Below are 27776 nucleotides of genomic sequence, written 5' to 3'. Positions count from 1 at the left end.
CTGGCAGTCAGGACTTCAACATATAAATTGTGAGGGGAGGGGGACATATTTGGCCCATAACATCCCCCTTACCAGGTGGGCATCATCACCCTGCTTTCCAAAGGACAGTGATTGCCCAAGACCTCCCGGAGCTGGGTCTGCTCAGGTTGGGCAGCTGCTTCTCCACACACCAAGCCCCAAGGAATCTTCTCTCATTCTGCAGCTGCATCAGACCCTGGGGTGCCAATCCCCCTTCTAAGCCCCTTCCTCTGTGAGCTAAGACTCTGCTCCACCATTGGCTGTGCACTTCCTCGGAGCCAGATCCCCCCGTTGGCGTTCCATGTGCAACTACAAACACCAGCCACAGCTCCTTCAGGCACCTACTCAGACCTCTCAGAGTACCCTCCCGAGCACCTGTAACACTGTCTGTTTGTAACAATGCCTCTGCCCACACAGATCCAGCTCCGGCTTCGGCTTCATTTTCCTGTAGAGCAAACATGTCAGACTTGAGGCCCACAACAAATATTTTTGCTGCCCAATGTAACGGTATGTAAGAAATGTTTTCATAAAAACTTCGTGATTTAATTCTTATACATAATTATTAATAACAAACTACAGCATTCGCTAATGACTGATTACTATAATTGTATTGCATTCATTTCCCTCCCATGCCTTATGTGCAAGCACACCATTTCTCTCCACTACCAGCAGCAAATATTTTAGCAGCCAATGGCCACATCATTAGTCTCGGACTGACTTGTCTGATGTGTGCAACAGGAAATATTTTGCATTCAGAAAACAAGAAAAGTAAGCTTATTTGCATTACATGTATTAATTTGTGCAGATATTCAGTGTCTGATAAGTTAATGTTCAAGAAAAAAATATTAATTTTTATTGCAATGTTCTATTATTTTATGTTAATGATTACTCATTTATTTTAACTCTTAGTAATCAGCATGTCTCTATCAAAATAAGCCTATGTTTCTATGAAAATTAAAGCTTTTGCTTTTTTGCAGCCCACATAAACTTAGGCCTTGTTTATCTGGCCCATGCTAGCCTTTGAGTTTGACATGCTTGCTTTAGAATATCATCAATACCTTATACATATGCTTACTTCTTTACTGGTCCTCTTCCTCCCCCTCCCCCCCTCCAGACTATAAGCTCCATGAGGTCAGGCTCTGGGTCCTGGTATATCCTTAGGTCCCAGATGAGATTCCCAATCACCATCATCACAGGTACCCAATGTTGGCTCAATAAATAATCAAATAAATCCACTCACTCATTGAATCTTCACTTAACTCTATATGATGGGCCCTCGGGTCCATATTTTATAGAAAAAGAAACTGAGGCTCAGAGAAAGACCCAACTCTGCCTAAACTCACCCAGCCAAGAATCAGTGAAGCTGGAATTCAGTCCCAGGCCCATGCTCTCAGCCTCCACACCCAGGCCAACCTCCTGACCGGGCCTTCCTCCCAAGTCTTTCCTGCTCTGTGGCTTCCCAAACCATCCTCACTGCTCCCGGAACCTCTCTTGTTCTGGAAGTTCTCTTTGCTCGGCTGCTGGGCTGCAGTGTCATTTTGTGCCAGCAAGTGTCACCAGAGAATTCCCATGTCCATTGCAGTTTAATGCTCTAAAGTCTAAAACATGAATGTACCATAGTTTATTTAAATCACTTCTGCCGAAACCGGTTTGGCTCAGTGGATAGAGCATCGGCCTGCGGACTGAAAGGTCCCATGTTCGATTCTGGTCAAGGGCATGTACATTGGTTGCGGGCACATCCCCAGTGAGGGTTGTGCAGGAGGTAGCTGGTCGATGTTCCTCTCTCATCGATGTTTCTGGCTCTCTATTCCTCTCCCTTCCTCTCTGTAAAAAATCAATAAAATATATTTTTTTAATCAATAAAATATATTTTAAAAAAAAAAGATAAATCACTTCTAAGGATGTTTCCAAGTTTTTGCTCCACAAACTAAGCTGTATCCTTGCACCTGTGTTCATAAGCTATGAGGTGACAACTTCTCTGGGAATGGGTTCCTGGAAGTGAAATTTTAAAGAGCATTGAACATCTTGTCCCTGAATAGACTCCATGATCTCACTAAGCCTGGTTTACCACCGAGGCATGTGGGGCCAAGGGAGAGCACACGGGTTATGCAGGGAAACCCAGCAAGCGAGTGGAAGGGCCAGGATTAGAACTGGCCACCCCCGGCCACGAATGTTTCCACTGTACCTGGACGATGCTCACACCCTGGGCTCGAGTTTGGCCTTTGTGCATTTTTATATGTGTGTGGGCCTGGATCGGACTGTCTCTCTGACATTCAATCATCCATTCCATCATTCAATAAATGCATTGGTGAGAAATAGGTCCAAGGCTGTAAGAAAGGCTCAAGGAACAAGTGTCTCCTGGACAAGAAAATAGTGAATTTTCCTCTCTCACATCATCTGAATGGGAGCAGCCAGAGTTTGGATGGTGGCTTCATGGTGCCAGGGACCCAGGCTCTATCTTATCTCATAACGCTTCCATCTTCAACCAGCAGTTTCCGTCCCATGGCCCAATGTGGCTGCTCTAGCGCAGCCATCACATCTGCGTCCCTGCTGTTGGCAAGTTGAGAAAAGGAAATAGAATTCAGCCCCCTCAAGGGCACAAACCAGAATCTCTCCTGCCACTTCCATTCTCATTCTATCGGCTGGAATTCGTCACATGTCCTATACTGCCGCAAGAAAGGCCAGGACAGTAGTCATTAACTAACATAGCTAACATGTTTTCTGCTAAAACTCGGCGTTCTGCTCCCAATGAACATATTGTCCCAGCTCTGCCACTCATACATTTCTGAGCATCTACCCTGTGTAGGAGAAGGTGCAGCAGACCTGACCCAGGCGAGGGTTGAATCCTGACTCTGTCTTTCCCAGCGGTGGGTCATGACCTTTGTGAGCCTCCATTTCCTCGTTCACAAAATGAAGACAGGCTGAAACCGGTGTGGCTCAGTTTAGAGCATCGGTCTGCGGACTAAAAGGTCCCAGGTTCAATTCCTGTCAAGGGCATGTACCTTGGTTGCGGGCACATCCCCAGTAGGGGGTGAGCAAGAGGCAGCTGATTGATGATTCTCTCTCATCGATGTTTCTAACTCTCTATCCCTCTCTCTTCCTCCCTGTAAAAAAAAAAATCAATAAAATATATATATTTTTTAATAAAGACAGATGAGTGCGGGTGCTCACCCCACGTGGGAATTGTGAGCGTGACAATGCACTAGTAGACTCAGCACTGAGCCTACTGCACGGCTGGCACTAAAGAAGTGGCAGCTGCTTTTCTGAGAAGCCAGACCCTGAGCCAGAGGTGACTCAGCAGAGGCCCTGCCCTGGGTTTCAGTGGGGAGCCATTCTAGGGCAGCTTCCTGCCTGTAAAAGCCTGGAGTCATAGCAGCACGTGTCCTCAACACGTCAATCATGTGTGAGTCAGAAGCAGTTATGACCATAAGTCATCGAGTAGCAGCTGGGCCCAAGGTAGCTGGCATCCTTCCAATCCCACCTCCCCAGCCCCATTGTACAGAAGAGCCACGAGAACAGCATGCCTGCACTGTTTTATTTATCAGTCTCCTCCCGATGGGGCATGAGGGTCAGTTCCAGTGTGAAATTATCATAAAACACGCTTGGCTGGGCCTCCCTCAGCCTATAAGACCCGGTTTTCCAGGGTAGCGGGGGAGAAATAGAATTGCAGGGGAGGATTTTAAGTCCACAGGGCACTCCAATTGTGGCAGAGGAAGGTGTCTCTCCCCGATTGATGTATAGCTCAGAGATTCTGAACCTCAGCACCACTGGCATTCTGGGCCAGAGAATTCTCTGTGGCGGCTGGAGGCTGTCTGTGCTGGGTAGGATTTGTAGCGGCATTCTCGACCTGAGCCCACAAGATGCCAGTAGCCTATCTCTGCCCCCCCCCTGCCCCCTGCGATAACCACAAGTCTCCAGACACTGCCACGTGTCCCCTGGGAGCCCAAATCACTGCCAGCTGAGAAATGCTGACATGCACAGAGCATGTGAGAGGGATTTCTGGGCACAGATTCTCTCAGCAGCTTTGTGAACACAATCGATTTTCTTCTCTTCGGGAGATGCACATCAATCTCTTTGGAAGATGGTACAATGACCTTGGTAGTCACCGGTTTAAGGATAAGGATTTCATGCCATTATTGAAACAACTGGTGAGATTTAAACATGGACAACAGCAATTATATTACAACTTTGTATCAACGTGAAATTTCCAGATTTGAAAACTATACTATGGTCAAGTAAGAGAATGTCTTGATTCTTAGGAGGTGGGCGGTGAAGTTTAGGGGTAAAAGGACCTTGTGTCTATAATGTAACTCCTAAATGAGTCATAAAAATGACACAGACAAAGAATAACAACTCCACGTGTAGCAAAATGCTGGCAATTAGGGGATCTGAGTGAAGGAGATGCGGAAGTTCTCTGTACTATTCTTGCAACTTCTCTGTAAATTTGAAATTATCTAAATAGTTTTCAAAATGTTATCTGTGTTTTAGTCTAGTTTTTGAAACATGGTTTTAATCTGTTATCTCCACTTGCTCCCATTAAAAAGAAGAGTCCTGTCGTGATTGTACCCAGGAAACCGGCGCCATTCAGGCCATGGTCCCAGCAAAGCGCGCTCAGTACCAGTGTGGCGGGCAGGAAGACCTCTTGCATTGATTTGCATCTGTGAAATACCTAGAAAGAGGTTTCACCCAAGTTAACAGCGGTTAGCAATGACCCTTCCCTTGCCTGCAGTTTTTTTTCTCGAGTGTCCACCCACACCGCCACCCACTAGTCAGTCCGGAAGCCTCAGGAAGTGACTTCAACCCTAGATCTCTGAGAAACCCTGATGGGTCTAAGGGTAATCTTATCCCCCCGCTAGTGATTGGTCCAGGAATGGGCATATGATGCAAGAGAGCCAATAAGGAACAAATGGGCTCCAGACTGGTGTTGACTTGCTTTGATCAATAAAATGTGAGGAAGTGACTTTATGAGACTTTTGAGCCCAGGATTCTGCCCTGAGAACTCCACGTGAAGAAGCCAGTCCTGCCCTAGCCAGGTTGGCTCAGTGGATAGAGCATTGGCTTGTGGACTGAAGGGTCCTGGCTTCGATTCCAGTCAAGGGCACATGCCCGGGTTGCGGGCTTGATCCCCAGTGGGGAGCGTGCGGGAGGCAGCCGATCAAAGATTTTCTCTCATCATTGATGTTTCTCTCTCTCTCTCCCTTCCTCTCTGAAATCAAAAATATATATAAATAAATAAATAAATAAAAAGAAGCCAGTCCTCTGGAAGATGAGAGGCTGCAAACAAAATTTCCCTCACCGCTGCTGGGCAAATGGATAAGGCCATCTTGGACCTTCAAACATAGGTGGGCGCTGAATGAAGCTGCATGAATGAGCCCAGGTAAAACCAGAAGAGAAACTGCCGGCCAGTACACAGAGTTGTGAGAAGTAGTAAGTCGGTCTTGTTTTAAGCAACTGTTTTGGGGAGGAATGGGAAGACTCACTGAGGATAGAGCATGACCTGCATGAAGAAAGTGCTCAATAAACGGTCCTCGTTGTTGACCATGCATGTCTGCTCTCCTCCCGTGCCAATCACTGCCTCCGTCTTCCCCATCCAATGAAGCGCCCCCATCATCCTCTACCCACCTCTGCACCCTGCTTCATTTCCACACACTTGCCCCTCACCTGACATTAGATTACCTCTTTACCTAGTTATTGTATGTCCTATTGCATCTGTCTTATCCGCTGCTGCGGTGCCAGAATTTTACACAGCTTCTGGCCCAAGCAGGTCTCAGTAAAGATTTGGTGAGTAAATGAACGGGGCGATCCAATCACCATGACAGAAGACATGGAAGGCCCCATCCCCCAATAGCGTGACACCTTGTGGGTGTCCATCGCAGGCAGCTTTGCAGCCTGGGCCTCAGAGCTAGGAGGAGCTGGAGGACAAAAACCTGAAGGAGGAGAAGGAGCCAGCCACATGACTCAGGGGACAGCATGAACCAGGAAGCAGGTACAGTGGAGCCCCTGCTCTCTCCGGAGAGTAGATGTCAGGAGAAGTAACGGGAGAGTCGGCAGCATCCACTCAGCAGAGCCTTGAAGGGCAGATGAGGTGTGGATCTCATCCCATCACCTTGCTAGTCAAGTGTAACAGCAGCGGGCGGTAACAGACACCTCTGCAGGGGCCCCTGCCTGCCAGCACTGTGAAGCAGTACGCCTGTGAAGCGGAAGGAAAACGGGCCCACATGGGCTCAGAAACACAGCTGCGAAACTCCACGCTCCAAAGCCTGGGCTCCTTCCAAATGCCCATCGCCTCACTTTCCCTCCCTCCCCATCTCATCAGCCAGCGGATCCTGGCTGCTCCACCTTCAAAACACATCCAGCGTCAACCACTTCTCCACCTCCACAGTCCCCGTGGTCTGACCCGCCATCCCCTCCTACCTGGATCCGGCCTCAGCACGGTCCCGAGTTCGTTCCACACCCACAGCCAGAGGAATCCTATTTTTTTAAAATATATTTTATTGATTTTTTACAGAGAGGAAGAGAGAGGGATAGAGGGTTAGAAACTTCGATGAGAGAGAAACATTGATCAGCTGCCTCTTGCACACCCCCTACTGGGGATGTGCCCGCAACCAAGGTACATGCCCTTGACGGGAATCGAACCAGGGACCTTTCAACTGAGCCAAACCGGTTTTGGCCAGAGGAATCCTATTGAAATGTAAAGTCACGGTCACTGCACGATGCTTTACCAGACTGTCCTGTGGAACGTTCTGCGGTGGCGGAAATGTTCCCGCTCTGCACTGTCCGACTTGTTACCCACCAGCCACGTGTGACCACTGAGCACCTGAAACCTACTGAAGGCCTGAATTTGTATTTACTTATTTATTTTTAATTGGGGTATTTTCCATTGGTTTTCAGAAAGTGGAAAGGAGGGGGTAGGGGGAGGAACATCCATGTGAAAGAGACAGACTGGTTGCCTCCTGCATGTGCCCCCAGTAGGGGCAGAGATCAATTGGAACCCTCGTATATTGCTGGTAGGGATGCATGGAAAACAGTTTGGCAGCTCTTCAAAAACCTAACATAGTTACCATAGGATCCAGCAATTCCACTCCTAGGTGTGTGTGTGTGTGTGTGTGTGTGTGTGTGTGTATACAATAAAATAGATCAAGAGAAATGAAAATGAATGTCCACCCAAAAATGTGTACGTGAATGCTCACAACAGCAGTCTTTATAACAGCCAAAAAATGGGAACAACTCAAATGTCTACAACTGAATGCAGAAGCAATGAAATGTTACTCAACCATAAAAGAAATGAAGTACAACATGGGTGAACCTGGAAAACATTTTGTTAACTGAAAGAAGCTGGACAAAAAATAATAATGATTCTCTTCTATGAAATATTGTAATATATATACATATACATATACATATACACATACACATACTAGAAGTCCGTTGCACGAAGATTCATGCTAGAATTGGCTTTCCTTTCCCTGGCTAATGACACTGCCTTTCCACTCCAGCCCAGCCCCTTTCCACTCAGGCCCTGGAGCTGCCTCCTTCTGTTCCAGCTCTGCCTTCCCAAGCTGCCCAGAGGCCCTGAGAGACCAGGGGTGGGGCAGAACATCTGTATTGTTGCCATGGTGATGATGCAAGCGTCCAGCCCCAGTCACTCAGGCCTGTGTATGCAAATTAACCATCATTTTGGTGGGTTGATTTGCATATCACTCCTGATTGGTTGGTGGAGTAGCAGAGATACGATCAATTTACATGACTCTGTCATGTCTCCTACTATTTCCCTAGAACAGTGTCTGGGCCAGGTTGATGCTTAATAAACATGTGTGGAGTGGATGAATGGATGGATGGATGGATGGATGATCTCAGGCTGTCTATTCATCTGTCATCCATGATGCTGGCCACTAGGAGGGCTCCAGACACCAGACACCAGTAGTAGCCTGCCACCTCAGACAGTTTGGAAGTCTGGGACACATACAGAAAACTTTGGGCCCTGACCGGTTTGGCTCCGTGGATAGAGCGTTGGCCTGCAGACTGAAGGGTCCCAGGTTTGATTCCGGTCAAGGGCATGTACCTTGGTTGCGGGCACATCCCCAGTAGGAGATGTGCAGGAGGCAGCTGATAGATGTTTCTCTCTCATTGATGTTTCTACCTCTCTACCCTCTCTCTTCCTCTCTGTAAAAAAATCAATAAAAAAAAATTTTTTTTTAAACTTTGGAAGGTGTTTCTCTGAAATCTGAGATCCAGCCCTAAGGCAAGCTGCCCCTGGGTTGAAAAATCCAAATGTGTCAATAAAGGCCAGCAAGCCCTCCCAGTTTCTCCAGAATTTACCAGAAGCTGGGCTGCACTCTGTCCTGCCATCAAAACGAACGTCTGCTTCCTTGCAGGAGGTGAGGAAAGCAGGGAAAGAGCAGGGGCCTGGCGAGGCACAGAGTCTGCCCAACAGCAGGAACCCTGAGGAAACAGACCTGAGGTGACTGGGGTGACCAGCAGCTGAGGAATCCTTCAGAGAACAGGGGCAGCATGGAGCTTCCAGACCTGGGTCTTACCTCCCTTCCTTGCTCCTCTCTTGGGTCTTTCCGTGGCCTCCTAGGTGGCTTCTGTGTGGTGACACTGTGGGGAACGCGTGTGAATGATTGTGTACTTTGCAGTCGGCTGGACCCAGGCAAAACCCTGCCCCTGTCATTTACCTGCTGAGGGAAGTAAAGCATGTGACTGCGCCTCCATTCACTCAGCAAGTATCTGCTGAGCCCATCCCGTGCCCTGCTCGGGTTAAGATGTGGTGTTCGGCTGTGACCAACGCCAGTCCTGGCCCTCCCTCGCCCTGGGGAGCTTGGTGTCTGCTGGGGGCAGGTGTGAACTGCAAAGCCCATGGCCCAGGACAGGCTCTGTGAGACAAGACGGGGTGATGTCACAGTGCCTGGAGGAGGGGCAGCTTTGAGCAGGGCGGTCCGAGGGGCCTCGGAAGAGGACTTCATTGGTTATTAGCAGTAAATGAAACCTGCCCTCTAGCTCCTGGCCCGGCGCCTGAGGTTAAGCGCTCACCAAAATCTCATAGTGCAGCCTAATGTCCTTCTCATCAGTCCGGTGCCCTCTCCCTCAGGAGGACAGGAGCTCCCGGGGGTCAGGCGTTTCTCCTCCAGGGCGCACTCCTCCAGGGCGCACGGCACGGGCGGGCACAACAGGGGTACGCACGGTCTTCGAACCCCTAACCCGCGGACGGGCTCCATAAGCCGGCCCAGCGTGCCCAGGCTCCAGCCGGGGAGCTCTGTTCCAAGTGTCCACCAAGCGCTGGCCCCTGGCCTGGGCCCGGCGCCCTCGCGTTCCTTGCACACAGTAGGCGCTCGTCGGTGCGCGCTGTAGAAATGCGCGATTCCAGGGGCGGCGGCGCACGACCTCGGCACGTTACACCGGGCCAGACCGGACCGCGAGCCGGGACTGACTTGGGAGGCGCCGCGGCCGGCGTTTCCGCGAGGCGGGCTCTGGGGCTCAAGTCGGGGCGGAGCGAGGCGGCCGGGACGCACCCCCGCCCCCCGCTTCCGCGCCCAGCTGCGCCCAGCTGCGGCCCGACCTCCGGCGCGCCCCGGTTGGTCGTGGCTCGGAGGCCGCTGATTGGCCGGCGCGTCCCCGGCGCGGGCTGTGATTGGCTGTGACGCGCGGCCGGGCGAGGCCCCCGCCGGCGCCGGCACCGCCCTCGGCGCTGGGCGGTCATTGGCGGCGTGATCTCGCCGCGGTTCCGCGGCCCTGCCGCCTCTGCTAGCGGAGCGCATCGGGAGCGCCGGCCCCGGGACCATGGAAGGCGCCGAGGACGGGCTGGGCCCGCAGCCGGGGCTCGACGAGGACGAGGCGGCGTATGGCCGGCGCTGGGGCGCGCAGCACGCCGGGGCCCGCGAGCTGGCCGCGCTCTACTCGCCAGGTAAGGACCTCTGGGCTCCCCTCCGGGCCTGCAGTGCCCAGATCGGGCTGCGGGCAGCAATCCCGGGTCCCCAGGTCGGAACCCCGGCCTCAGGCCCTGATGCAGAACTCCAGCCTCGGCTTAGGTGGCAAGTTTGGGTACCCCCATCCCAGCACCACTTCCAAGTCCAAGCCAGAAGCCAGCCCCGAGGCTTTCTGGATGCTTAGATTCCCCAGATCAAGGAACTGCAACATCAGCTCTCGGGACTACAACCTGAGCTCCCATCGCACCCCCAGATCCCACTCCGAGCCCCTCGGCACCTGCGGCTGCAAAGACCGCCGTTGGACTTGGAGACACCACACCCCATAACCCATTACGAGCTGGAGGTTGCTCCTCAGCTACAAACTCTGCCCCTGAGCCCCTGAAAGTTACACCCCATCCCAGGTTTCCCAGATCCAGCATTCACACCCTATGCCCCCTTCTGCGCCTCAGCTGGGGTCCTGGGCTGGAAACAGTGACCTCAGCCCCCAAATCTAGGCACATCACCCCCCTGCTCTAGGAACCTCAATGCAAGGGCCCCTAGCTACCGAATGCCCCAAGCGCCCTTACCCGCAAACCCATCCTAGTTATAGATTCAGAGGCTGAAAGTACAGACCACCATTCCCTCCCCTCCTCCATCACTGCCCCCCAACCATTCCCTGGGTAAGGACACCCAGCCCCTCACCCGGTATTCCAGAATTCCTGGTGGGAAGGGCATTGAGAATCCTCCAGTTTAAGCTCCTCCCATACACAAGCCACAACTCCACCCCTTTCCCCTCCCCCATGTGGATGGGTATATTAGCCCCCTCCCTTAGGACCTGTGTGTGGAGCCCACATAATCCCTAGACCACAATTTAGAGAAGCTTGTTCAAATTCTGCCCTCAGGCCAAGGCCCCTGTCTTCTTACCCCTGTGCCAACTATTGATGATGCTCCAGCAGCATCAGTCCCCACTCACCTTCTCTGCCTTCCGAGCCCCAGGAATCTCCTTGTCTAGCCCCAAGAAGGCCAAGTGGCCCCCGGGGTTAAGGAAATGCTTTTGCGAACTCCAGAGGCAGGTGACTGGGAGCTGGCTCCTCTGCTGAACACAGTCATCACTCGGAGCTTTGTTTGTCAAACATGCTGGCAATTTAACTCCGAGCTTTGTTTGTCAAACATGCTGGCATTTTAACACCTGCCACCATGCACAGCCCTGGCCTGGGGCGGGCAAGGGTCCACTCCCACCTTCGGCCTGACTGGCCTGGGTTGCGTGCTCTCTCTGACATGACTGGGGCTACATGACAGTGGGCCATTTGCTTTCTCGTTGAGGACCAGCAGAGGCCTTTCTGGACTTGTAATTCCATGTTCTGCAATTCCATGGCCCCTGCTGTCATGGTTTCTTCAGCCTTTTCCCAAAATACCTGGCCTATGGACTAACTCCCGCACTTCCTAGGGCCAAGCCACTTTTCCTCTCTTAAGCATCCGTGTCCTCACCTCTAAAATGGGTACAAGGTAAAGTTTATTTGTTCCTTAGTGTCACCAGGAAGAGGGAATAAGATCATCCACTTTGGCACAGTGCCTGGCCTAGAGTAGGCGCTCCCTGTTGTTAACCCCATAGTCTGACTTTGCCTGTGAATCTCGAAGTAAGCTGCCTCACCCCTCTGGTCCTCAGAGTCATCCCCTGGGAATTGAGGATAAGCATTCAAAGGCCTTCTCCTTTGCGCCCATCCCTGCCCACTCAAGTAAACCCTACCCGCTTTCAGCCAAATCATACCTGGGCATTCTGAGCCTCCCCCAGGGGCCACCATCTCCCCATCCCACCATGATTGCATCTTTGTCTGGTTCTGCTGTCGCCAAGGGCCTGTCACGCTCTGAAGAATAGCCCTGCAGGGATCTGGTACCACAGACAACCTCCCGGTACCACAGACCTGCAGCCAAGGCCTAACTCCTCCTGACCTGGAGTTTGGGGGCTGGGGTATGAGGAGTGGAAGGAGGGAAACTGGCCAGACTGGTTTCTCCAAATTTGTAGGCTTCCCTCTGTCCTTGTGTGGATTGATCCCTCCGGGTCTAACCTATACCATGAGCCACCTACATACTAAGCAGCTTTGTCCCAGTCCCTGTTCTAGAACCTTGGTGACAAAGTGGTGAACAAAGCAGGAAAAATGGGGCTGGCATTTTAGTAAGCCCAATGATAGGAGGGGAATACGTCACTTGCCCAGGGGTGACAAATCCTATAGAACAAATGTATAAGCAGAAAAGGGGGAGTGAAATGTTGGGAGCAGTGACATCTTAGACGGGGGCAGTTAAGGCCTCGCAGGTGACGTTTGAGCAGAGACCTGAAGGGCATAAAGATATTTGAGGAACCATTAGTCCAGACTAGGGACACAGCAAGTGCAAAGGCCCTGAGGTGGGAGTGTGCCTGGGATGTCTTTGGAACAGCGAGGAGGCTTGTGGGTTGGAGCAGAAAAGGGAGAGTAGGAGACGTTTCTGGGTTCCAGAACTAGATTCTTAAAATTCCGGGGGCCAGCCGTGGGTTGGCACTGTAACAGTTGGCAACAGTAACAAGGCAAAAACAACTTATTGAGCCCTGTCACGTCCTGGATATTTTCCTCACATGCCCCCGTGTCATCCTCACTGCAGTTGCCTGAGGAGCCCCTTGGCATGAATTCCATTTACAGGAGAGGGAACTGAGACACACACACACACACACACACACACCCATGGCCTCCTCATCGAGAAGAGCATGTTCTTCCTGCACTTGCCTTGCCTGGACTGGGCTTGCCCCTGCCCGTTCCGGAGGGGACGTTGGCTAGGCCACGGATGCCGTCCACCTTAACAGCATTTCCTGAGGCTTAGCAAGGAATAGCTCCCTGCCCGTGGTCACACCGCCAGTGGGCCTCGGGGCCAGAACCGGAACACTCACTGGTAGAGGACATTCTAGGTTCCGTGTTCCTAGTCTCTCTGGAAGTGAGCCAGCCCCAGGTGGGCGTGCAGGAGCGGAGCCAGTGCGGGTCAGCAGAGCAGAGAGAGTGGGTGCTGTCTGGGCAGAGGGCTGTGAGTCATCTGATTAGCACGATGTGGGGTGGAGGAAACGGTGAGGGATGAGGCAGCCTCAGCCCAATCCCATGGGCCCCGAGTGCCCAGCCAAGGAGTTGGGGCCTGGGCCTGCAGGCCGGGAGCCAGAGCGTCCCACAGCCTGCTCCCCTCTGGATTTCAGTATCGCAGCAGCAGCTGTCCTGTGCCAGGTGGCAGGATTTGTGAAAGGCCTGGCGGGCTTGGCAGGCTTCCCCTGGCCTCATGGGCGAGCCAGGAGGTGAGGCAGGTGCCAGCTGACGCCTGCCTCTGTGTACGGCCCTTCTCAGGTGCCCCAGGGGTGGATTCTAAGGGCTCTCTAGAGTCAGCTGTTTATCTCCCCACTGGCTAACTGCAGGTGCCCCCTGCCCTGGGAGGCACAGGGCCTCTTAGCACGGGGTTACAGGAAAGGTAGAGGGCGTTGGGAGCACTGAGCGGAGGTCCTGGCCTGTAGTCCCAGAGCTGAGCCTGGGTTCAGTCCCCCACGTGGGCCTGACCAAAGCCAGGGGACAGAGGCATGGGGCCCCTTCCCTGGCCAGGCCTGGTCCTTGCCACACTCTGGGCCAAGCTTTCTCTCTGCCTCCCTCAGTCTTGTTCTTTTCACATTTCTTTGTCTCTCCTTCCCTCTGGCCATGCTGTTTCTCTTTTATTCTCTGTGTCCCGATAATCTGTGCCTGTATCTGTTTTTCTCTTTCTTCTATCTGTTTCTCATCTCTGTCTCTTGCTTCCTATTCTCTCTTGCATCATTCTCTTCCCCCCACCCCCACCCCTCTCTCTTTCTCTCTCTCCCCTGCCTTCTCCCTCCCTCCTGTCCACACTTTCCTGAGGCCCAGGGTCTCCTTGTGGCCAAAGGCCGTCAGAAGGGCAAGTTGTTCAGAGCTTGTCTGACTGAATTACAAGATTTGGGCCTGACGCCAGGACTCTTGCTGCAGCCTGCCCCAGGAAAGCAGAGATGGCCGAGGCCTGCCTCCTGCCCTCCCCTGCACCTGCCAGCCCAGATTATGGGCCTGGCCAGGCCAGGGGTGGCTCAAGAAAACAAGGCCCAGCGCTCCGCCAGAGGCAGCCCGAGCGCTTGTGTCTGGAGCAAAGCCCTTCCCCTCCTTGGGCTCCAGTCCACCAATCTGTAAAGTGACAGCGTGTAAACCACTTGACCATGCAGGCCCTGTCAGACGGACTCTCAAGTGACTCTGAGTAAGTCACTTCACCTCTCCATTTCTCCCTCTGAAGGATGGAGCAAAGGTCTACAGAGTATGGTGAGGGCTGGCTGAGGTTACTGCTGGCATTGTACCTGGCATGAAGGCCATTTATTATTGTAGATGGGTTGTTGTTTTTTTATGGATCTAAGTTGAAGCCTTGATCTATAGAAGGACCCAGATTCCAGAGGCCAAGGAGCATTTAGACAGGAAAATATTCAGATTCCGGGACATTCTCCATGGCAGGGGGGGAGAGCTGGGCAACCTTTGGAATCAGGACAGGCCCAGACATTCAGGCTGTCATCAGGGGCCTGGCCAGGACTGCCACCAGGGAAAGCCACCCAATATGAGGCTACCCCCAGGGGAGGGACCAGGGTGAACTGGGAGCTCTTGTCCCCTTCTGATGGGGCAACCACTGCTGCTGGGCCCCAGGGTGCCAGAGTCCTCTGTTCTCCAGGGAACCAGGGAATGGGAATTTCATGGGATTTTTGTGTATGTGTGTGTGTGTGTGTATATATATATATATATATATATATATATATATATATATATATTTTTTTTTTTTTTTTTTTTTTTTTTTTTTTTTTTTTTAACTGAGAGCAAGCAGGCGTCTTCAAACTGCGGCCCGCGGGCCACATGCGGCCCGCAGAGGAGTCTGATCCGGCCCGCCAGGTTTTTTGGGCAGTGAGCGCAGCCGAGGTGTTACAGTAGGAATTAGTAGTTCATATAGTCCGGCCCTCCAGCTCTCTGAGGGACCGTGATCTGGCCCCCACTTTAAAAAGTTTGAGGACCCCTGTTAGAGGGAGTGGGTCCGTGGCATCTCTGATGTGGGCTAAAGCTGGCACCCCAGCTGTGATAGGCCTCCGTGGTTTCATCCATTGTTGCTGTTATTGTCATTTTAGCTCAAAAACTCAGATGACCAGAGGGGCCTGGCCAATACTGTTGCCAGGCTGGGCAGGGAGCAGACAGGTTGGCATTGTGGAATCACTGGGCCCGCCCCCAGCTGAGCCCCTCCTCAGGCTTCCTGCTTCTGATCCCCAGGCCTTGGCCACAAAGAGGAACCAGGTGGGGAAGGCCCTGCTGGGCCAGATCATAGTGTCCTTAGCTGGGGCTGCTGCGGTGGCAGGCCGCATGACCCAGAGAAAACAGCCCCTGACCAAGAAGCAGGAAGCAAGGGGTTCTAGGCCAGTGGTCGGCAAACTCACTAGTCAACAGAGCCAAATATCGGCGGTACGACGATTGAAATTTCTTTGGAGAGCCAGATTTTTTAAACTTAAACTTCTTCTAATGCCACTTCTTCAAAATAGACTCGCCCAGGCCGTGGCATTTTGTGGAAGAGTCACACTCAAGGGGCCCGAGAGCCGCATGTGGCTCGCGAGCCGCGGTTTGCCGACCACGGCCCTAGACTCTCTTCTGCTGCTGCATGCACCCTGTTGCTATTTCTGGACCTCGCTGTGCTCATCTGTATGAGAAGGGGCACCGTCCTTCCCCTCTCTGAAGCCTGGTCTCTTCACAGGGCACGGAGCGGGCAGCTCCTCCCCTCCGACTCAGGGAGCAGCTCGCTGTCGTAGGATCTGGACAAGGCCCTTTCTCTCTCTCTGAACCTGCCAGGAACAAAGAATGCTTCCTTCCCAAGCAGCTTTGGGGAGGGGAGCCCAAAGACAAAGCCTGGCAGTTTTTCCTTTAGGATTATCATGGTGGGCTTTTATGCCACAAGCATTTATTGAGCACCACCTGTGTGCCAGGGTCCTGGTAAACACAGCAGACAGGCCACCTGAGTTCACGTTTGGACACACAGTGACAGTCCCACTATGTTGGGGGAGCCCTGGGGTCAGAGGAGGAATCATGGATGGCTTCCTAGAGACAGGGGTTCCAGGTTGAGATTTTTTTTTTTTTAATATATTTTATTGATTTTTTTTTTTTTTTTTTTTTTACACAAAGGAAGGGAGAGGGAGAGAGCATTAGAAACCTCAACGAGAGAGAAACATCCATCAGCTGCCTCCTGCACACCCCCTATTGGGCATGTGCCCGCAACCAAGGTTCATGCCCTTGACTGGAATCGAACCTGGGACCCTAGAGTTCGCAGGCCAAACCTGTTAGGGCCCAAGTGGAGATTTTTAAGGGCCTGGTGTAGGGGGGCGAAGGGAACAGCACATCCAAAGCACTAAAGAGAGGAGAGGACGGATACAGGAGAAACTTTCTGTGCCTTGGCCCCTTTGATGGCCAATCACTCACTGCCTGGTCTATTGTCTAAGGTGATTCTGTCCCAGAATGTGGTCAGGGCCATGGCAGGAGCAGCCAGGGACAACAGGACAAGGTCTCAGGAGCCAGATCCTCTGGCCACAGGATCCTGGTCTGAAGCTGACTAGCTGGGTAGTTTTGAGTTACTTCCTTGGGACCTCTCTGACCCTCAGACTTCTCATCTGCAAAGTAGCATCACCTCAGCGGGTACCTGGCACATAGTAACTGCCTAGTGGATGTTGAATCGTTATCATGAAGAATCTTCCACGCCCTGAGACCTGCTGCTGGGAAAGCAGTATTCTCAGAGGCCCTGTCACAAATTCTGTGTCACCCACATGCTATTTTTATTTCCTATTACTTGTTAAATTTTTTATTTAAAATGACAAGAAAAGACTTTTGATAGTACTTCACAAATTTTAAAATCAAAAAGAAGTGAAAAGCTAGTCTTAACTGTAGTTTTTGTTTTTGATTAAATGACTCCTATTTGTGCTTCCTGGCGTGTCCTGGATATACTAATATGTGCACAGCCCGGCTTTTTTCTGGCTGCAGAGATGCTGTGGGCCAGGTTAATTTGGCTGGTCCCTCAGGCCATGGACACTTAGGTTATTTCCAATGATTTGGCACCTCAAACAAAGCTGCAGTAAGGAAACCAGCTTGTCCAAGCTCATGTGCCTATTAAAAATATGTGGCAACATTTTTTTTTAATATATATATATATATTGAAGAGCAAGAGCAAGTACAGACTTCCAAGTAGGCATGGGGGAGGGGTCCCTGAACTGACTCCTACGTCGGGAGGGGGCAGAGTCCCCCTGGCTTCTCTTGAGAATTGGAATCTGCCCTCCACACTCACCTGTCCCCTTTCTCCTCACAGGCAAGCGCTTCCAGGAGTGGTGCTGTGTGGTCCTGTGTTTCGGCCTCATCGCCCACAACTTGGTCCACCTCCTGCTGCTGGCCCGCTGGGAGCACACGCCCTTCGTGATGCTGGGTGTCGGTAAGTGCCCGTGGCTCTGTTGCCTGCCTCCGTTTCCACGTACCTAGTGTCTGTGCCCCTCTGATAGCAACGTGTACATGTGCGTACTGCGTGCTCCTGTGTGGGCACACAGAGTCAGTACGTGCTGTGGGAACTCCGCCTCTCATCTCTACCAGCGGCACCTGTCACTTGAGCCAAAATCCTGGGAGTCATCCTTAGCTTCTCTTTCACATTCCACATCCAGAGGATCAGCAAATATTCCTGGTTCCACTTTCAAAATGCATTCAGAATCCAACCATTACTCTTTCCCTGCACTGTCCCCACCCTGGTCCAGCCACCATCCTCTCCCGCCTGGACTGTAGGAGCCTTCTTCCTGGTCTCCCCACTTGCACCTTTGCCTCCATTCCCCCCCCCCCCCCCCCCCCCCGGCTAGAGGGCCCCAGTTAGAACCTCAGTCATGTCATGCCACTCCCCTGCTCTCCCCTGTATATTGAGAATGAAACTCAGGACTCTCTCCCCCTCCCCACATGGGATCTGTTCTGTGGGACTCACTCCTCCTCCCCACATGGGAGTCTATACTTGTTCTTCAATAAATCTCCACCTTTGCTATACAAAAAAAAAAAAAAAGAATGAGGCACCAACTTTTCAGCAGGCCTGGCCCCACCTCCTCCTCAGACCTCATCTCCCTCCACTCTTCTCTGGCTCACCTTGCTCCCTCCACACTGAGCTCTTCACCGTGCCTCTGCCATGGACTGGACACACTCCTACCTCAGGGCCTTTGCATATGCTTTGCCCTGTGCCTGGAACACTTCCTATAGATATCTACATAGTTGATACCTCATTCAATTCTCTGCTCAGACGGAGGTCATCTCTTCAGGAAGCCCCCACTTACTCCTCAAAAATAGCAGTCCTGTCATATACTAGCCCCTCACCCTACTCTTTTACACAATGCTAGAGGATTCGTGCAATAGGCTTTCCTTCCCCTGGCTGCTGACACCCGGGACCCAGGCTGCAGCGGAGACTTACGCCAAACCTTCAGGGGAGGCTTCAGTCTTCACTCTGTCTGCATATGCAAATTACCCCCTATTTTGTTGGTTTGATTTGCATACTCACTCCTGATTATTTGGTGGGCATCATGGAGGTAGGGTCAATTTGCATCTTTCTCTTTTATTAGTGTAGATATTTCTTTATTTGCTTATTATGTGTTTTCTCCTACTCAAATGTGCACTTCTTGGGAGTAGAGATTTTTGTGTGTTTGCCACTATGTCCCTAGCCCCAAGCACAAGACCATGCACAGTAGCTGCTTGATAAATATTTGTTGAATGAATGAGTGAGTGAGCAAGCTGCAACTTATTAGTACCTACTGAGTGTTTTCTCCCGGTCAGTCTGCACCCATCCACAGCCTCGGAGTTAGAGGCTACAGTTGTCATCATTTTTCAGTTGAGGAAACAGCTCTGAGAATGGACTGGCTCAGAGTCATACACACCTCAAGCCAGAAGCACAACACAGTTCTTTTTTTTTTTTTTTTTTTTATTGATTATTTTACAGAGAGGAAGAGAGAGGGACAGAGAGCTAGAAACATCGATGAGAGAGAATCATCGATCAGCTGCCTCCCGCACACCCCCCACTGGGGATGTGCGCGCAACCAAGGTACATGCTCCTGACCGGAATCGAACTCGGGACCCCCCCCCAGTCCGCAGGCCGACACTTTATCCACTGAGCCAAACCGGTTTTGGCACAACCTAGTTCTTAAGTAACTGTTTCCACTTGTATCGTTCACTCCCACAATCTCATAAAAGCATTCTGGCCACCTAAGCCAGTAGTGCTCAGGCTAAATAAGCCATCAGAGTCTGGGGTAGGAGTGAACATGTGCTGGGGGGCCAGGCCAGCTGGAGGGGAGACTAATCCATCCATCCAGCGGTGGGGAGCCTGGGCCCCCCTCATAGGAGCCAGATGCCCAGGAGTGAGCGGGACCTGCACCTCCAGCCTCTCATTCAGAGGCAGTAATGCAGACAGTGTGAGCCCTAAAGCCCCATCTGAGGTGGCTACAAGCAGGCTCCTGCAGACCTGGGCTCATGTCCCGGCTCCACCACCTCTCGGCTGTGTGGCTTTAGGCAGGTGTCATTGCTTCTCTGAGCCTCCTTTTCCACATCTTTTAAGTAAAGCTGCCCACAGTCCTTGCCTCCTAGAGCTAGTGTGAGGGCAAAAGGCAGGTGTGCATAACTGCTGAGAGGGCCAGTGACTGAGCAGAGGGGTGGAAGGCCCACTCACCAGGGCTTGGGCCTCTGCCTCAGTGGCCAGTTTAAAGGTGGATATTTCCTGAGTGCCTGCGAGGCCAGGCCCCAGGCTGGGCACTTTTAACTCTCGGTGGCAGCCTAGTGAGTAGCCAGGAGACTTGCCCATTGGCCCTCACCCAGGCAGCAGCAGCGTCTGGGATCACGTATTCAGATCTGCGTGGCTCCCGAACCAGGGACTAACTATGCAGCCACCAGTTAGCACTGAGAGGAGAGGGCGTTCTAGACAGGGGGCCCCGCTTGGGCAAAGAATCAGCAGCCTCCAAGCCTATGTGTGTGTCATCTGGGCCAGGACAGCGGGCATCCGAGGCAGGTGGTCAGTCCCTTCCAGGGTTAGGCCCAGGCAGCTGCCGGCCCTGGGCCCAGGAGATCTCTGACTGTCCAGTCAGGGCATCTGATTGCAGCTTCCCAATCTCCTACCTTCGCCTCTGGGCTGATAAGAACAGACAATCCCGATAGCAGTGTTTACACAGTGCTTAATCAGTTTAAGCAGCTGCGCTGATTTTTACGTTATCTGCGAAGGATGTAAGGGCACCGTGCCTCCTACGGGGCCCACCCCCGTCCAACATTATCTCCCAGAGGTCCAGGCGCCCCTGCAAGGCCTTTGAAACGAGAAAAAGCAGAAGCATGAAAAGGTGCCCGGTTAAAAAGCGCAACCAGATGGTGCAATGCTGCTGATACAATCACGATAAGGGAGTAGGCGGGGAAGAGTGAGGTCAGCGGCATCTGTGTAGAGACCTGGGAGGTGAGGCACGGGCCTGGCAGATCTCTGTGATGGGTATTCTAGGCAGAGGGAACTGCAGGTGCAAAGGCCCTGAGGCTGCTGTATGTCCGGTGCCTTGGGGGATAAAGAGGAGACCAGGGCTTTTATTCTAAGAGCTGTGAGCAGTCCTTTGTGAGTTTCCCAGGGAAAACGGAGAGGGCAGGGAGCAAGGGCCAGAGAGGAGGCAGCGATGGTGGCCCAGACCTGGGTAGGGCAGAGGAGGTGGTGAGAAGTTGTCATTTTAGGGGTGAGCCGTGAAAGGTGAGCTGCCAGATTGGCTGTGGAGGTGAGAGGGGTGGGGTCAGCGGCTACTCCAGGCGTTTGGCCTGAGAGGGTGAGGCTGAAGGAGCTGGCTTGAGGGCAGATGCGTGAAATGCCTGCTTGCGAGCAAAGGGAGGTTGTCTGTCTAGAAGCGAATTGGAAATCCCAGTGTAGAATCAGGGAAGGCAGCGAGAGATCAGAATCAGGGAGGCCTGGCCTAGCAGCCAGCGTGGCTCGGCTCAGGTTCGTCAGTCTCACGGTTCGATTCCCGGTCAGGGCACATGACCAGGTTGTGGGTTCGATCCTTGGTGTGGGGTGTACAGGAAGAAGCTGATCAAAGATTCTCCCTTTTCATTGATATTTCTCTCTCTCTCCCTGCCTCTCTGAAACCAATAAAAATATATATATATTTTTTTTTCTAATCTGGGAGGTCTGGAGGGTAGAGATGGTGTTTGAAGCTCAGGTGCTGGCAGCGTGCCCCCAGGAGCTGAGTGGGAGCAGAGCCCGAGGCCACTGGTGATTCCAGGTTGGGGATTGGAGGACGAGCCAGCCAAGAGGCGGGAGGCACGGCAGGATTGGGGGGAGGAGAGGAAGAGTATGTGGACTTGTGAGTCGGGCTTTGGAAGAGAGAACAGGAGTTTCTGCCAGACAGACACACAGGAGAGGGTGTTGCAGGTAGGGGTCACAGCGAGTGCAAGGTCAGCAGAGAGGACACAGGTCACATGGCCTCAGGTCATGGCTGGCCCGCTAGGTCAGGTGGAGTCTCTCCATGTGATTCTGAGCTCCACACTGGGGTTTGGCTCAGGACCACAGCCCTCAGCAGTGTCCACTCTGTCTCCATACCAGACAGAGGCGGAGAAGGCCCTGCTGGGTGACTTGTGGGAAGTGGGCCCCCACCAAGAGGCCCAGGTTTGTCTCAGGTCACTCAGTGAGTCAAGGTAGCCTGGAGTGAGCCATCCCTATTCCTACCCCCAGCCCAGTGTCCCGCAGACCGGGAGGTAACCGACCAAAGCCATCCCCAGGGTGAGCCGGCTGCCAGCCGCCACCCCCGGCTGGGACAAAGGAGCTTCTGTGTGCCACCTCTGCCACCCCTGCCCCCGTCAAAGCAGCCTCCGGCAGCAGGCCTGGAGTCTAACAGCGGCCATCCGCAGAGGCCTGGGGAGCATGGAGCCATGTCCTCCCAGATGGGAGACTCACTCTCCCCTGAAGTGATTCCTGACCTCTGTCCTAGCTTACATCCCTCCCGGCTCCGCAGCCCGCATAGGCCCGGTGCTGGTCATGTGACAGGCGACAAGACCAGGGCTCTGAGAGGAGAGAATGTTTAAACCACCAACCGTAGCTACAGCTGGGAGCTCTTACTGTGTCCCAGGGACCATGCTAAGCACTTGGCTTAATGAGCCCATCTCACTAACTTGATTTTAGTTCGGTGAAGTGAGTGCTATTAAAATTCGCATTTCCCAGACTTGAACAGGAAGGTTCAGTGTCGCCCTTAACACCGTGCTGTGGTCTCTGGCCACCTGCTAGGAGCCCTGACTGCCCTGTGGGGCCTGGGCAGTCCTTACCACCATCTCATTTTCTCCTCTGGAAGTCAAGATATGACAGTGCCCATCACAGTACACATGAAGTGAGATAATACACTTTTTTTTTAAATAGACTTTACTTTTAAAACAGTTTTACACCTATTTTTTTTCAGTATGTTTTTATTGATTTTTAGAGATCGAGGAAGGGAAAGAAACATCCGGCAATCCTCCTACTGGGGATCGATCCGCAACCCAGGCGTGTGCCCTGACCAGGAATCAAACCGTGACCTCTTGGTTCATGCGTTGCCACTCAGCCCCTGAGCCGCACTGGCTGGGCTAGGACAGTTTTAGATTTACAGAAAGTGAGCAGATAGTAAAGAGAGTTGCCAAAAACCCCTGTGCCCAGTTCCCCCTGATTAGGATCTTATATCTTACACTAGAGGCCCGGTGCATAAAATTCGTGCACTTCGAAGGCAATGACTCAGCAGTATCACTATACATACTGCGCAGGCACGCCCTTATATATCCCGTTAAGGGTAATGTAACACAGATGTCACTATTTGGCAAGAAGCCTCTTTTGTCTGGGTTAGTATAAAATGTGCTACTGAGCCGATGGCTGGCTGCTTTGTTAGCAATGGCTGCTTTGTCTGCGATAAAGCATGTCCCATATGAGTGCTGCTGTTCTCATTTTCTTCCAGTTCCCAGGGTCTAAAGTGGTCCCATTCTTAGCAGAGGGAGTCGGACCCAACAACTGGCATAGCTAGTTGGCAGAATTCTAAAGTAAATACCCGTCTGGAGAAACCAAGATGCCGGCATAGGGTAGACACCCGAATGCAGCCTACCACAACAAATTTGAATTTAGAACTGAAAAGCAGGGGAGGCATTGCCCTGAAGCGCCAGACAGCTGGCTGAGAGGAGGCTCTGCCATCTGGGAAGGAGAGAGAAGGCACGCTGAACCTCAGGAACTGTGAAGGTACGGAGAACTGTGTGCGTGAAAAGGCGCTGGCTTAATCCCGGTGCGGAGAGGAAGGGCCGGACCGAGATTGCTGCTGGCTTACTCCCTGCATGCAGAGAGGGCGGGCTGGGCTGAGTTCGCTACTGGCTTACTCCTGGCGCAGAGAGGGCGAACAGCTAACGTGGCTGGCTTTCTTGTCCGAGAGGAAAACAGAATCAGCCTATTGCTCTGATAAACGGCCCCAGACAGGGAGAGGCCAGACTGTCAGGCAGTGGGCAGAGATCTCTTGGAGGTGTGTGAAGCCAGAGGCCATTACTGCGGGACTTGGGGAGGAGCTGAAGGGAAAACAAAGTTTGTCTGCACCAACCTGAGACTCCGCCCTACCTGTGGCTGAGCACAGAAGCTCTCCCAGAGGCTGGCTTTCTCTAAGGAGGGACTTGCAGGAATCCAAAGCTTGTCTGCGCCTTTACCAAAGAGGTGTGCGGGCGCCTGCAACCAATCTTCCAAAACTCTCCACGAACAGGACTTTTCTAAGGCGAGACTGACAGGGAACCAAAGATTGTCTGCGCCACCCCGAGACCCCGCCCTATTCAAGCAGAGTACAGAAACCCTCCTAGCTGAGACACTGCTGATCCTCACAGCCAATTGGCTTGGAGATCAACGCTTCCCAGTGATACCAACAATAAGCAAGGCTTAACAACAAGACTGCACACACAGCCCACAAAGGGCTACACCAAGACTGTCCACCGCAGGTAATTGGGAAGGCTGTGCTACTGGGCTCTACCAGAACACCTAGAACACAAAGCTATTCCATCAAATCAGGGAAACAACTAAAATGCAGACAAGAAGGACACAAAGGAAGGAGATGGAGGAAAAGAAAAGATTGGACATTGAGTTCAAAACTACAGTTATAAGGTTATTCAACAATATCCTAAAAATAAATGAGACCTATGAGGATATGAAAAGGGAGCAACTAGAAATAATAAGGGATCAACAAGAAATGAAGAAAACATTGTCTGAAATAAAAAATATTATACAAAATCCTAAAAACAGACTGGAAGATCGCAAGAATCAAGACAAAGATTTAGAACACAAAGAGCCAGAGGACACTCCTCTGCAGAAGGGAGAAGATAAGAGAATCCAGAAAGTTGAAGATAGTGTAAGAAACCTCTGGGACAATTTCAAGCGAAACAACATCAGAATTATGGGGATTCCAGAAGAGAGAGAGCAAGATAACGAAAGAGTACTAGAAGAAATAGTGACAGAAAACTTCCCCCACCTGGGGAAAGAAATAGACTTACAAGTCCAGGAAGCCCGCAGAACCCCAAACAAAAGGAATCCAAGGAGGACCACACCAAGACATATCATAATTAAAATTCCAAGAGCAAAAGACAAAGAGAGAATATTCAAAGCAGCAAGAGAAAAGCAGGTAGTAACCTATAAAGGAGCACCCATAAGATTGTCAGCTGATTTCTCAACAGAAACCATGCAGGCCAGACAGGAATGGCAAGAAATATTCAAGGTGATGAATAGCAAGAACCTACAGCCAAAAATAATTTACCCAGCAAAGCTATCACTCAGAATCAAAGGACAGATAAAGAGCTTCACAAATAAAAAAAAAGCTAAAAGAGTTCATCACCACCAAACCAGAATTATATAAATTGCTGAAGGAGGTTATTTAAGAAGAGGAAGAAGCTAAAGATAAAAATTATGTTCAACAAATATGTAGCTATCAACAAGTGAATCTAAAAACCAAGGGAATTTAAAAATCTGATGAACAATATTAACTGGTGAATATAATAGAATCAGAGGTATGAAAGGGGAGTGGACTGATGATTCTCAGGGAAAAGGGGAGTGGGGGTGCGGGAAGAGACTGAACAAAAACTGTGCACCTATGGATGAGGACAATGGGGGATGGGGAAAGGACAGAGGGTGGGGTGGGAACCTGGTGAAGGGGAGCAATTGAGGGGGAGAAGAGGATCACATTTGTAATAATCTGAACAATAAAGATTTATTAAAAATAAAAAATAAAAAAAAAATAAAGTAAAAAAAAAAAAAATAAAAATAAAAATAAAAATAAAAAAAAATAAAATTCGTGCACTTTTTAACACCTGTAGCACCAGGCGCACGAAAGTGCTCCCGTGTTAACTGTTACCACAAACAAACATTGTTTTTCTGATGCAGGTGCTTCTCCATTTAGGATGGGGTTACAGCCCAGTAAGCTATCACAATTCAAAAATGTACTTATTTCTTTTTAAATATATTTTATTGATTTTTTACAGAGAGGAAGGGGTTGGATAAAGAAAAACATCGATGAGAGAGAAACATCGATTCAGCTGCCTCCTGCACACCCCCTACTGGGGATGTGCCCGCAACCAAGGTACATGCCCCTTGACCAGAATCGAACCAGGGATCCTTGAGTCTGCAGGCTGACACCCTATCCACTGAGCCAAACTGGCTAAAGCTCAAAAATGTATTTAATACACCTAACCTAGTGAACACCATAGTTTAGCCTAGCCCACCTTAAATATGTTTGGGACACTTAACATTAACCTACAATGTTAAGTTTGGGCAAAATCATCACAGAAAGCTTTTTTATAATGAATTGTTAAATGTCATTATTTATTATGTGTATCCCTTTGCACCACTGTAAAGTTGAAAAGTCCTAAGTTGAACCATCATAAGTCAGGGACATCTGTATTGTTTTTATTGTTATTTCTGTCCTCTGGGAGGATTAAATGCTTAGGATGATTACAGATGAGGTGTGTAACCAGCTTAGCACTGGCCTTGGTACAGTGTAGGGATTTAAAAAGTTAAAACATTTAAGGTGCTGGCATAGGGCCTCGTACTTAAAGTATCCAACAAATGTCAAGTAAAAATAAGCAGCTGAAATCTTCACCCAAAAGAAATGGGGCTTATGTCTACACACAGGTTTATAGATGGACATTTTCCCAGACATTCAGGTATGACATTTATTTTTTTTTTAAATATATTTTATTGATTTTTTACAGAGAGGAAGAGTTAGAAACATCAATCAGCTGCTTCTTGCACACTCTCTATTGGGGATATGCCCACAACCAAGGTACATGCCCTTGACCAGAATCGAACCTGGGACCTTTCAGTCTGCAGGTCAATGCTCTATCCACTGAGCCAAACCGGTTTTGGCTCTACTTCTTTTTAAAAAAATATGTATTTTATTTCTTTTTTACAGAGAGGAAGGTAGAGGGAGAGAGAGTTAGAAACATCGATGAGGAAGAAACATCAATCAGCCGCCTCCTGCACAACCCCACTGGGGATGTGCCTGCAACCAAGATACATTGCCTTGACTGGAATCGAAATTGGGACCTTTGAGTCCGCAGGCCGATGCTCTATCTGAAATATAGTGGCAACCATACTTTGGTAAAAACTGCTGTTTGAATTTTAACCCTTCTAGTTTGGCTCTTGCACCTAATTAAACACGGGGGAGGGGGATGGAGGTAGGACAAAACTATTTACCTTAGCTTTCAGGTGGAGACTTAGAGGCTAAGGCAATTTTCCCTTGCCTGGGACCAGGACCACAGGAGATTAATTCCCACTAACTCAGTAACTTCAGAGATAGAAACTGTAGATAACCTCTGAGCTCTGCTTCTGTGTTATTGGCTATCGCAAGATAGAGCCACATTCCAATGTCCAGCAGGATGTGACTAGCGACGACCCTGCCGGCTGACCCCAATCTTTAGAATGTAGTCTTTAGGATTTAGAATTTACTTTCACTTTTTTTAAAAAAAAATAAATTTTTATTGTTCATATTATTACAAATGTTCCTTTCCCCCCCTTCTCACCCCACCCTCTGCCCTTTCCCCACCCCCCATTGTCCTCATCCATAGGTGCACAGTTTATGTTCAGTCTCTTCCCACATACCCCTCTCCCCTTTTCCCCAAGAATAAACAGTTCACTCCCCTTCCATACCTCTGATTCTATTATATTCAACAGTTAATATTGTTCCTCAGATTTTTTTTTTTTTTTAGTTTCCTTGGTTTTTAGATTCACTTGTTGATAGTTACGTATTTGTTGTTCATAATTTTTATCTTTATTTACTTTCTCTTCTGAAAGAACCCCCTTCAGCAATTCATATAATTCTGGTTTGGTGGTGATGAACTCCTTTAGCTTTTTTTTATTAGTGAAGCTCTTTATCTGACCTTCGAATCTGAGTGATAGCTTTGCTGGATAGATTATCTTTGGCTGTAGGTTCTTGCTATTCATCACCTTGAATATTTCTTGCCATTCCCATCTGGCCTGCATGGTTTCTGTTGAGAAATCAGCTGACAATCGTATAGGTGCTCCTTTATAGGTAACTACCTTCTTTGCTCTTGCTTCTTTTAATATTCTCTCTTTGTCTTTTGCTCTTGGAATCTTAATTATGATTTGTCTTGATGTGGTCCTCTTTGGATTCCTTTTGTTTGGAGTTCTGTGCGCTTCCTGGACTTGTAAGTCTAATTCTTTCACCAGGTGGGGAAAGTTTTCTGTCACTATTTCTTTCAGTATGTTTTCGATATCTTGCTCTCTCTCATCTTCTGGGACCCCCATAATTCTGATGTTGGTTTGCTTGAA

General features: G+C 50.6%; 1 protein-coding gene and 1 long non-coding RNA gene across 2 annotated transcripts in view; one reads left to right on the top strand and one right to left on the bottom strand.

The window, feature by feature from the left end:
• Nucleotides 1-679: 679 nt before the first annotated feature.
• LOC118707454 lies at nucleotides 680-21269 on the bottom strand. The gene is made up of 4 exons (XR_004984290.2): nucleotides 21255-21269; nucleotides 18398-18402; nucleotides 16527-16532; nucleotides 680-1056 (listed from the first exon to the last, which is right to left on the bottom strand). It is a non-coding gene; the product is annotated as an uncharacterized LOC118707454 (long non-coding RNA).
• LOC118707452 (plasmanylethanolamine desaturase) overlaps nucleotides 9698-27776 on the top strand; it is a 30035-nt gene continuing 11956 nt past the window's right edge. Inside the window, exons 1-2 of the mRNA XM_036417740.1 lie at nucleotides 9698-9922; nucleotides 17295-17414. Of these exons, the coding sequence (XP_036273633.1) occupies nucleotides 9799-9922; nucleotides 17295-17414 (244 nt within the window). The 5' untranslated portion in view covers nucleotides 9698-9798. The remainder of the gene's footprint in view (nucleotides 9923-17294; nucleotides 17415-27776) is intronic.

Source organism: Pipistrellus kuhlii, unplaced genomic scaffold (assembly GCF_014108245.1).
Source record: "Pipistrellus kuhlii isolate mPipKuh1 unplaced genomic scaffold, mPipKuh1.p scaffold_m20_p_6, whole genome shotgun sequence".
Classification (NCBI taxonomy): domain Eukaryota; kingdom Metazoa; phylum Chordata; class Mammalia; order Chiroptera; family Vespertilionidae; genus Pipistrellus; species Pipistrellus kuhlii.
Note: the sequence above shows the minus strand (reverse complement) of the source record. Positions and strands in the feature narration are given on the sequence as shown.